Here is a 10,302-nt window from a genome sequence, read left to right on the forward strand (position 1 = left end):
CAGGGGGGGGGGGGGGGGGGGGGGGGGGACTAGGAGTTATTTTTCCATAATGACTTTACTTTACTTTTTATTATGTTATTTCCTGAGTCCAGAAGTGTAGATCTGTCTGAATAAAGATGTTAGGGGTAGAAAGAAGCTGGGAGAACTGGCACCTCTACCCCCATTGGCAGAGAGGGCAGGGAGGCCATGGGAAGTTGGCTTGGAGAGGGTGCCTTGGTGATTATCTACACAACTCATGGAAAGGCATATTCTGTACCTCATCTACAGCCAACAATTTCTCATCTTCAGTACCATTGGTACCTGGAATGTCTTCAGCTGTTATCACATCTACCACCCCGGGCAATTCAAGGGCCTTGGACAAATCAATTGATCTGAAAAAAAGGAAATATTTAAGAGATAGAAATCAGCAAGCTTTGAGGGTCCCAAACCTGAAGGAGGGATAGAGCATGGTTGGAAATAAAAATATAGAACAACTGGTCCAGCTTAGGCCCTGGTCAGGACGCCCCCTGCTGGGCCGGGGGTAACATTTTCGCTGCTGGGAGGGGAGCTGTCAGATGGGCCAGTGTGCCTGTTGCAAGGGGCCTCCTTAGGAAGCGTAGGATATGCCATTTACCATTCAGTAATGTAGTATTTCAGTATTTTATCACCAGTTGAATATCAGCTCTACTTATTTATTTGAGCCCTGCCTGGGACTGCAGCAGGGAGATGGGGCACTGTGAGGTTAGAATGGAATCAAGAAACCCATAGCTATAATTTTTGTCTTTTCCATGTGGTCATTTCCAGATACTTTCCCTTCCTCCTCTGGGGGCTGGTGACCTTTTCTTTTTCTTTTTTTGTGTGTGATCTTTACTCTTTCTATTTTAGGTCCTTTGGGTTTAGGACATTGCAGAAGAATTGGCACATTTCTCCGAGGAAATCCTCAGTTCCTTGGCTCTTCTGGGAGAGCAGTAAAATGGGAAGGCTCTGTGTGTGTCACTAAAACTCATCATGTGTGTTTAAAAGGCTTTTTGAAAGCTTTTCACTTACTTACATAATTTTTGCATGAGCTCTGGTACTGGTCACCAAGGCCATGAAAAGTTCCTTTTCCACCCTGGGGATGTCATCACAAAACATGGCTTCACCTGTGGCATGTTTGAGACCTGATAGGTGCATGATGGGACGTCCCACCGGATCTTGGAGGGGTTGGCGAGAGTCCACACTCTACAGAGGAAGACAAGAGATGCCCTGGAAAAGCTCAATCTTCAGAAGTGGCCTGGACAATTCTCAACTCGCCTGAATCAGGATTGAGAACACACAGTCACCCTTGGGCAACAAACCCTGGAGTGGGTCCGATAGAGAGCATGACAACGTAATGATGTAACTACACTGGGAAACGGTCATTTCAGTTATGTGGCAATACCTTTGACAGGGCCAACTTTTTGGCAAAATTGTGAAACAGGTGAAGGGGCACCCCCGTTTCTCATTTTGGCATCGTCTTTTTCTAAGCAGTACCCTTGCACCCCTTTCTTCTGGAATTCAGGGGTCTGTCTCCCTGTCCTGCTTTCTGACTTTCCCAGTAATCAACCTGTTCACATGTAAAGGGATCATGATGATGAAGGCTAAAGTGATGTAATTCCTGAGGGTGAGGGACCAAAATCTAAGCCCAAAGCAGGACCTCTGGTGGGGGAGGGGCTAGCAAATGGCCGTGGGGCCCACCCAGATCCAGACTAAGTGCCTTGGCTGCCCTCCAAGGGGCGTAGAAACATCCCTGGGCGTGTAAGGCAATGGAGCAAATGTTGGCTCTGGAGCTCTTCTCCAGGAAGAGCGGTGTGTGGTGTGTGGAGACGGGGTTGGGGGAGGGGTTGTGCTCTAGATAATTGTAGACATTTTCCAAGTTGTCCTGCGAGGAGGGAGGGTTCAGTTACTTGCAGGGCTCTTGTTTTGCAATCAGGGCCGGAGGCTGAACCTTGCTCCTCTCCTGTGCTGTCCTTCCCCCACACCAGGCTCAGCCGCTCTTCAAACCAATGCCCAAAGGACGTCATTGGACAGTGTGAAGAGATCGTCAGTTATTAGATGGCCAAACTGTCCCGGGTCGGTTCAGCCCCAGACAAACCAATTGATCTGCATTGATTTGGTGGCTCAGGCCTGAGCTCAGATCCAGCCTCTCCCTGACTCGGCCTAAACAAAGGGCCAGTGTGCAGCAAAAACACAGCGTCAGGACTAAAATCGCCGCTCTGAACGGCTTGCTTGTTCGCACGGCTACAGCTTATCTCTTGGTGTCTAAGTTTCTGTTAAATTAAACTCACTGACCTGGTACCTCTGGACTCCCTGGGGCACTGTGACCGAGAAATCTTCCAGCGCACTAAGGAAGGGGTCTGAGACGTCAGGATATCGAAGGCTGTCCTGGGCGAAGATTCAAAACAATCCCCATAAACTGATTAGTCCGTGTTTAAGCTGGGCTTTGGTTTATGCAAACATGACTTGGCTACAGTACCCACAAAACTGCACGGTCAGTGTAGGGAGGTAACCCAAATCCCCATCGCCTCCAGGATTTTAGTTTTGATGAAAGCTTTTTGCCCTCCCTCTCTTTCCCTGTAAGGAGGAACTGGACTGACTGGTTTGAAGCTGATCCTCAGGTCACCCTGAGAAGGAAGAGAGGCCTGTCGGTGAGCTGGCCTGCAGAGGGAAAAGCAAGAAAACTGGGGCTACGTAAGCCATCCAGAAGGAGCTGGCGTTCACTGTACACACCAGAGCCCATAGCCTATTGCTTTTCTCAGCTACTCGGCTTTCTGGGAGAGAATTAAAACGGGAGGTCCTCTGTGTGTCACTAAGCACATCAAGTGTCTTAATTCAGAAATTCAATTCCTGGGGAATGTGGCTCATGAGGGTCTGAGTAAATGATAATCGGACACTTTAGGAACGCTGAGCTGCTGGGGTGGAGTTGGGGGGTAGGGGGTATAAGGTAGGCAGAGCGTTGTGATCATAGACAGGAGAGGAGAGAGGGAGGAAGGGAGGGAGGGAGAGAATGTTTTGTTTTGCTTAATTACTCCAGAAATTTACAATCAGAAAATCTAGCAAGAAGTTACTTCAATATTATAGCATGTAAATAAATTTTAGTGTTTTAGAAAAATAAAATTTTATTTTACACTCCATATTGGAGTTGGAATTTGGCTGCCTGAGGGCACGGGTGGGAGGGTTGACAGTAAGGGGACAAAAGGGCACATTTTGGGGAAATGGAAATGCCCTATATCTTGTTTGAGGTGGTGGCTCCGTGGGTTTACACATTGGTCAAAACGCACTGTATTTAAACAGCTGCATTTCATTATGTGTGATTATACTTTCCAAAGTGATATTGAAAGAAAAATAATCGCACACCGAGGCAGGGGCACCATAACCTTTCACTGCGCAGGGCCCGCGGTCAGCATCTGTGGCTTGAAGGCAGCCTGGCGCCCAGAGCCCCAGGGATCTGGGAGGCAGGATGGCTGGGGACTGACTGGCTGGGACCCAGAACAGGCGGCAAGCGATGGCCCAGGCCCCACAGGACAGCTGGCAGAAGTAGTGGGCACGCTGGGAGCTAAAGGCTGCGAGGAGCCTGGGCAAGCGCGAGCACTTACGGGCGCAGAGGGCCGCTCTGCCAGCGGCTTCAGTGTCTGCAGCACTTGCAGGTAGAACTTGAAGAGGAAGCTGAGCACCAGAGTCCTCTTGAACTCCACCCTCCCCCCCGGAGCCGAGCCTGGGAGGGAGACTTCGTCCAGGAGCAGCCGGCAGGCCTCGTCCAGCATCAGCTCGTTCCAGCGCCTGGTGGGATGGAGGCAGCAGGGGACCAGTCAGAGCGTGTGACAGGTGCTCGATGTTGCTTGGTGATCACTTAGAGACTCCGGAGTCCTATTTATTTATTTATTATTATTTTTTGTTAATCCTCACCTGGGGATGGATGGAGATATATATATATATAATTTCAGAGAGGAAAGGAGAGGGAGAGAGAAATTGAAATATCAATGATGAGAGAGGATCATCAATCAGCTGCTTCCTGCAGGCCCCACACTGGGGTTGGGGGGATTGAGCTTGTAACCCTGGCATGTGCCCTGACTGGGAATCGAACTGTGACCACCTAGTTCTGGTTGATAGGTCGATGGTCAACCACTGAGCCACATTGGCTAGGCTGGGGATACTTTTTCCATTGATTTTTTTAGAGACAGTAGAAGAGAGGGAGATAGAAAGAAAGAAAAAAGAAGAAGCAGGAGAGAAAGAGGGAGAGAGAGAGAAAGAAAGAAAGAGAAACATTGAAGTGAGAGAGACACATCAATTGGTTGCCTCCTGCAGGCACCCCAATCTGGCCAGGGATCCAACCTGCAACCCAGGTACATGCCCTTGACCTGGAATGGAACCGGCAACCCTTCAGTGTGGGCTCATGCTCTAACCACTGAGAAAACGGGCCAGGGCTTTATCGAGCTGGAAGGGAGTGTAGAAATCGCCTAACAAGCCCTTCAGGAGAACCGAGGCAAGGAGTGGGCTGAGGGCCACAGCAGGCTGGAACCTGGCATTCAGTAAACAGACCACGAGGGCCAGTTCCACGGTGAACTGGACAAGACTCAGACTCGGACGTGGCTTTCACCGAGGAAGAGGCAGCTGGCACCCGAGCAGAGGGTGCAGGTGCCACGCGGATGCTGCCGGGTGTGCGTTTGCTGGAGTATTGGTGTCACAAGAGACTGGGCTGGAGGAGTCCTCACCATTTCAGTTGTTGTATTCCTCGCCCAAAAAGTGCCACCTACTTAATCATCATCAAGAAAGGTCTGATTCATTTAGCAAAACTATGGAAAGAACAAGCAGTGCCTCTACACAGAGGAGTTTCCATTTTCTCAGGCTTTACCAACACTCGCCTGAGCCAAATTTCCACCTTTTTTTTTTTTTCGCTGCCGGGTGTGCGTTTGCTGGAGTCTTGGTGTCACAAGAGACTGGGCTGGAGGAGTCCTCGCCATTTCAGTTGTTGTATTCCTTGCCCAAAAAGTGCCACCTACTTAATCATCGTCAAGAAAGGTCTGATTCATTTAGCAAAACTGTGGAAAGAACAAGCAGTGCCTCCACACAGAGGAGTTTCCGTTTTCTCAGGCTTTACCAACACTCGCCTGAGCCAAATCTCCACCTTTTTTTTTTTGACGTCGATCCACCCTCGGGCACAGGGCTCACTGCTTACCTCCCTCGGAGCTGCTGGCAGGATTGGCGGGCGCTGACGGTGGCCGCCCCGAGCCCCCCGAAGGCGATGCTCAGGTCCTCGATGGTGTCGGTGCCCTCCTTGAGGAGGACCCGCATGCCCGCGTTCACGTGGGCCCAGGCGTTGTGCTGGCACTGCGCCTGTCGGAAGGCCGACACCACCTCCCCCTGCGGAGGCAAATGCCGTCGGGAGCTGCTCCGTGTGTCAACCTCAGAGCACGTTTCTGCTTCTCGGTGCCACTGATTAATCTCTTGGACCCAACGGAGAGGGACACCAAGGACACTTGGCACCATTTGAGGGCAACTTGGCTGCCTTCTCGTTCAAACTGAGGAGTGTCCTGCGCAAGGCCCCTTCCCCACCCCGCCCGGTCCCCTCCAGGAACGGGGTCACTGCACCCTTTTCCTCTGAGGCCAGGACAGAATGGCTGGCTCCTTTCCATGTGTCATCTTTCCAGGTGCCCTGCCCGGAGTCTTCAGGCCCCGTGTCCCCTGCGAGGATGGAGGACCCTCCTAACACCAGTGCTTTTCTTTTCTTTTAATATATATGTATTTATTTTTTTTACTTTTTATTGGTTTCAGAGAGGGAGAGAGAGGGAGAGAGAGACAGAAACACCAATGATGAGAGAGAATCATGGATCGGCTGCCTCCTGTATGCCCCCAACTGGGGACAGAGCCTGCAACCCAGACATGTGCCCTGACTGGGAATGGAACCGCGCGCGACCTCCTGGTTCATAGGTTGAAGCTCAACCACTGAGCCATGTGGGTCGGGCTCAACACCAGTACTTTTTGATATGATCTGCCCAACATGCAAAAGAGCTCGACCGCATTTCTTGGTTTGCAGAAACCATCACCTTCCATTGTGCAGGGCTCATATGAGAGTCGAAATGAACTTTCCCACGGTGGGCTAGGGAACCCTGTGTCAGGGGCAAGTCAGGAGGGTGATGCTGCCCCGCTGACCTCTCGGCACTGGGACCCTGGTGCGCTGACGTGGGGTCACTGGAGGTGGCCTGAGTCCCCAGTGTGTTTCCAGCTCTGTGGCCCCGAGGGTGCGGTGTTCATCTGCGAGGTTTTCTCCCTGGGGCCTTTACACAGAGGCACATTTGACTGGGAACACATTTCAGAGTTCATTCCACAGGAAACATAAATGGAGGTCATGCATGGCTGACAGCGTGCCTTACTCTAAGACTTCCTGCACAATCCAGCAGACACCTGGCTTCTGATCAGTGAGTGAGTGTGCGTGTGTGTGTGGTTTTGCCTCTCTCTGGGAAGACTGTCCTCTGGGATTCAGACACAGTTGTGGGGAGAGGCACAGGGGACAGAGAGTGAGGACAGAGGCCCCGCCATAGCTGGGGGGTGGCCACATCAACCCCAGGGTGCTGTGCTGGCAGGTGTCTGGAGGCCTCACCTTCTGTGAACTGTGGGGTTGGCTGGAGGGGGAGTTGGAGGCCCGCCCAGCCTCCATGTCCCTGTGGGTCCGACAGAGAAGCTCATTCCCAGCCGGGGAGGTTCCCCTCCCAGAGTCGGTCAGAGAGCAGGAGGAAGCAGGACTGACCGCAGGCCTCAGCAGCCGCACCCACAGCTGAAACAACACCCTACACCCACCCCGGGCTGCCTGCCGAGGGGGCTGAGGCCTGGAGCTGCCGTCTAGGGAACAGGAAGTCATGACTCTGGCAGACATCCTCTCTCCTCTGCTTCAGTGTAAAGACGCTCGGTGCCGAAGAAGGAGAAGCAGCTCCCAGGAGCGGCCGGGCGCGCCTTACCTTTTGAGAGTGAGGGATGTGCACAGATTCCAGAACCTCCTCCGGCCTGAGGTCTGCACTCGCCAACCCGGCAAGAAAGTGCTCGCTTAGCGGAACCTGCCGGGCGCCTCCTGCTGAAGAAGATGACGTTTCTGCACAGGCAACAGGGAGCGCGAGGCGTTCTGTGCGCTTCACTGTCAGCACCAAAGAGGGGTCACCTCGCTCAGCACCAAGTGACGAGGGGCAGAGCGTGTGACAGTCAGGACTCCCCTGTGCCTCCAACGGGGAGGGAGGATGGGGTGGTGGTGGCAGCTTCGGGACATTTACCCATCGCAGCCGGTCTCCTCCCAGCCTGGCCGGGCCTGTGCGGGTTTTCACTGTCCAGCAGAGGCCGGTGAACTCTCTGTGATCAAGGGAAGGGCGCAACCTATGCTGGGACAGGGTTTCTTCGCACGGTGAACAGAGCTCAAACCCCTGGCTTTGCCTTTTGTTCTTGCTGCTGCTCTGGGCTCCTAAGCTGGATACCTACGCTTTTAATGCACAAAACCTCCTTTCAGCCCCATTGCTATCACTGGACGGTCCCGGTCCCCTCTGGCTTTAAAAGGGGGTTTGTGGAGCCACAGGAGGCGCATGGAGGAGATCACCCTGCAGCCTAGAGACCCTGACGGGGTCGTGTTCCTGGCACAAGCAGCACCATGCCAGCTGGAACAGGTGTGGGGAGGAGGCAGGTGCGCCCAGGATCCCCGCTGAGCTCTGGCCCTCCGGGGGCTGGTCAGCGAGTCCAAGGCCTGGCTTCTGGAGCTGGGCTGTGCTCCAGGGCTGCTGCTTCGCAGAGCTGGGAGGACAGAGACCTGAAGCCCGGGTAACGACCAAGCAACAGCCCAGGAGAAGTTACCCTTCCACTCCTGCGGCTGGTGCAGGAGGCCGGCTGCTGCGGGCCCAGCTGTCCTTTCTATCCTGACGCCCCGGAGTCTTGTCTCTTCTCTCCTGGTCTTTGGGGGTCAACTGGGGTCGTCCTGGACCACAGGCCGGAGGACTCAGCCAAAGGGCCGAGGGCTGTCAGGGGTGAAGCCCCTCCATGGGCCCCATGCAAAGCTGATGGGGACCGGAGAGCTGTTCCCCTGCCCCCAAGGCTCTCCCTACACTCTGGGTTCCCACCGATCAGGGATGGGGCCTGGGATAGAACTCCTGGTCTGACACACCCCTGAAGTTCACATGGGGCAGATGTGACTGCTCCCCCTGACCCCCAGTGCCTGGGCCCGTGTCAGCCCATGGAGGGGTAAATAATGGATGGGCTGAGCGGGGTGGACAGCCGGAGTGGGGATGTGATGGGCTGTGCATGAAGGAGGGGAGAAGGGATGGGAGGGGGACGTAGAGGCCCTGGGGAGCCGGCTGAGGGAGAAGAGGCGAGTGCACCCATTTGGCAATCAGACAGGCTGGGTTCCAGGGCGGGTGTCTGTGCATGTGGGGTAGGGCCACCCCATCCACGTGCCTTCCTGCAGGCGCCTGCGCTTCCTGTGCTGCACTGAGAGCCAGGACACGGGCTCCGACTTTAAGAGGAGCCTTTAAAAAAGGACAGAGGACCCTTAGGTGCTGTGGGGAGCGCTCTGGGTCGCTCACCTGCGGATCTCAGATTGAGGGTAGCGTTGCCCACAGCCAGGATTGGGTTCAGATCCGAATAGCAGTGCCGACTGATGATATGTCCCCCTAAGGACTGAGGAGAGAGAGTCACAGCCTGGGCCAGTCCACCCTCATGCCCTCTGCCTGCAGGCACCTGCTTATGTGAAAGGGCCCGGGGGGCGGGGGGGCTCTGTTCACACTGCCTGGGAGGCCATGCGGCCCGGAGAGGAATGGATGGTAACCCACACTCCCGGAGCTTTTGGTGTGGCCACCTGCTGTCCTCCTTTCCACACACATCTACTCATCCTCACAACAGTCCAGTGAGATGGATGTCGTTCCTACAGATTCATTCTACACATGAAGACACTGGGCACAGAGAACTTGTGACGTCTGACCGAGGTTTCCCAGCTCGAAGGGGCCGGAGTGGGACTCAGACCCCAGCAGCGAGGCTCAGTGGCCAGTTCTGAACCCTCCCCCAACCCAGCCGTGGCCACCTTGCAGAATTCACGTGAGCATGCCCAGGTGCGGGGCACCCATACCACTGAGAGTGGGTGCCTTTCCCCCCTTTTGGAAGACTCCACGCAGAGTGGGTTGAGCCTGTATCGTCTCAGAACTTGGGAGGGCACTGACTGGCCATTCAACTCAGTACCCTCCGCCCCTCCTAGTGACAGAGTCCACAGTGACCACCCGCGTGGCTGTGGTTTGGGCGGTAACGCTGGTGAGGGCAGGGAACCCCAGTTCCTCTGTGGACAGCTTGATTTTCAAGTTTTCGCTTCCACTGAGTTGAAATCGGCCTCCTGTCGGTCACACTTCTATCCTTTTGATCAAAGGAAGTGAATCCATCGCCCTCTGGAGCCTATACATATTTGAAAGCAGCTCTGATGGTCCCTCCGACCGTCCCACCCCCACCATCCTCTTCCTGATGCGATGGCCAGCCCCTCTCTCTCCTGCACCATCTCCTTGCCAGGCTCCAGAGCATTGGGGTTCTTGACTGGGATTTCTAAATCACTTGAAGAGCTTTTTCAAAGGAAGCAGGTGCTCCTTCCCCAATTCTCTATGCCCCGAGGGTTTCTGACACACCGTTTGGGGGTATGTGGAGAGGGAGCATGCATTGCTTTCTCCTGTGGTCATAAAGAACCTGACCTTAAACTGTGTTTCCCAGGTCTGAGCCTTACACTCCAGCTGTGGTCGAACAGTCTGGAGCAGAGCAGGCCGTCCTCCTTATTTTAGGCACCGTCCTTCCGTTAATGCAGCCTTAGGCGAAATTGGGTTCTTTGACAGTCTTCTCATAAAATCAGCAAAACACAAAGTCCTTTTCCTACCCACCATGCAACTAGGCTATTTGACTCAAGCTGACTTAGAACCCTCCTTTACATGTTATTACGTAATGTTTGTTAACTGTCCCATATCTGTTCATCGTGCCTGTCATTTCGCCTGCTGAGACCCTTCTGCAGACAGGTTCTGCCAATGCCGATTTCAGCATTTCAGTGGGATTGAGCAGAGGTGCCGTGTGCCCGATGGCGAGGCCGGAGGACTTACCGCCATGTTCCGGATCTGCTGGCCCGCCAGGCTCTTCAGGTGGTTCAGCAGGGCTCGGTAGGTCTGCGTTTTCTCCTCTGGGAGCTCGGACACCCTCTCAGCCAAGATGTCCTTCACCTGGGCCAGGCTGCAGCCGGCGCCTATGGTGAGTCCTGGAAAGCAAGTTGTTTTCTTTCACAGGGGACCTGGGAGGAGCCGCTGAATGGTCAGCATG

General features: G+C 54.2%; 1 protein-coding gene across 1 annotated transcript in view; it reads right to left on the reverse strand.

The window, feature by feature from the left end:
* LOC102249846 (aldehyde oxidase 2) overlaps positions 1-10,302 on the reverse strand; it is a 45,550-nt gene that overhangs the window by 31,270 nt on the left and 3,978 nt on the right. The window contains exons 3-10 of the mRNA XM_005874138.2: positions 10,089-10,240; positions 8,550-8,643; positions 6,951-7,060; positions 5,174-5,358; positions 3,594-3,777; positions 2,290-2,382; positions 1,031-1,200; positions 257-371 (exon numbers count right to left, since the gene is read on the reverse strand). Of these exons, the coding sequence (XP_005874200.2) occupies positions 257-371; positions 1,031-1,200; positions 2,290-2,382; positions 3,594-3,777; positions 5,174-5,358; positions 6,951-7,060; positions 8,550-8,643; positions 10,089-10,240 (1,103 nt within the window). The remainder of the gene's footprint in view (positions 1-256; positions 372-1,030; positions 1,201-2,289; positions 2,383-3,593; positions 3,778-5,173; positions 5,359-6,950; positions 7,061-8,549; positions 8,644-10,088; positions 10,241-10,302) is intronic.

This window comes from Myotis brandtii, unplaced genomic scaffold (assembly GCF_000412655.1).
Source record: "Myotis brandtii unplaced genomic scaffold, ASM41265v1 scaffold4259, whole genome shotgun sequence".
NCBI lineage: Eukaryota > Metazoa > Chordata > Mammalia > Chiroptera > Vespertilionidae > Myotis > Myotis brandtii.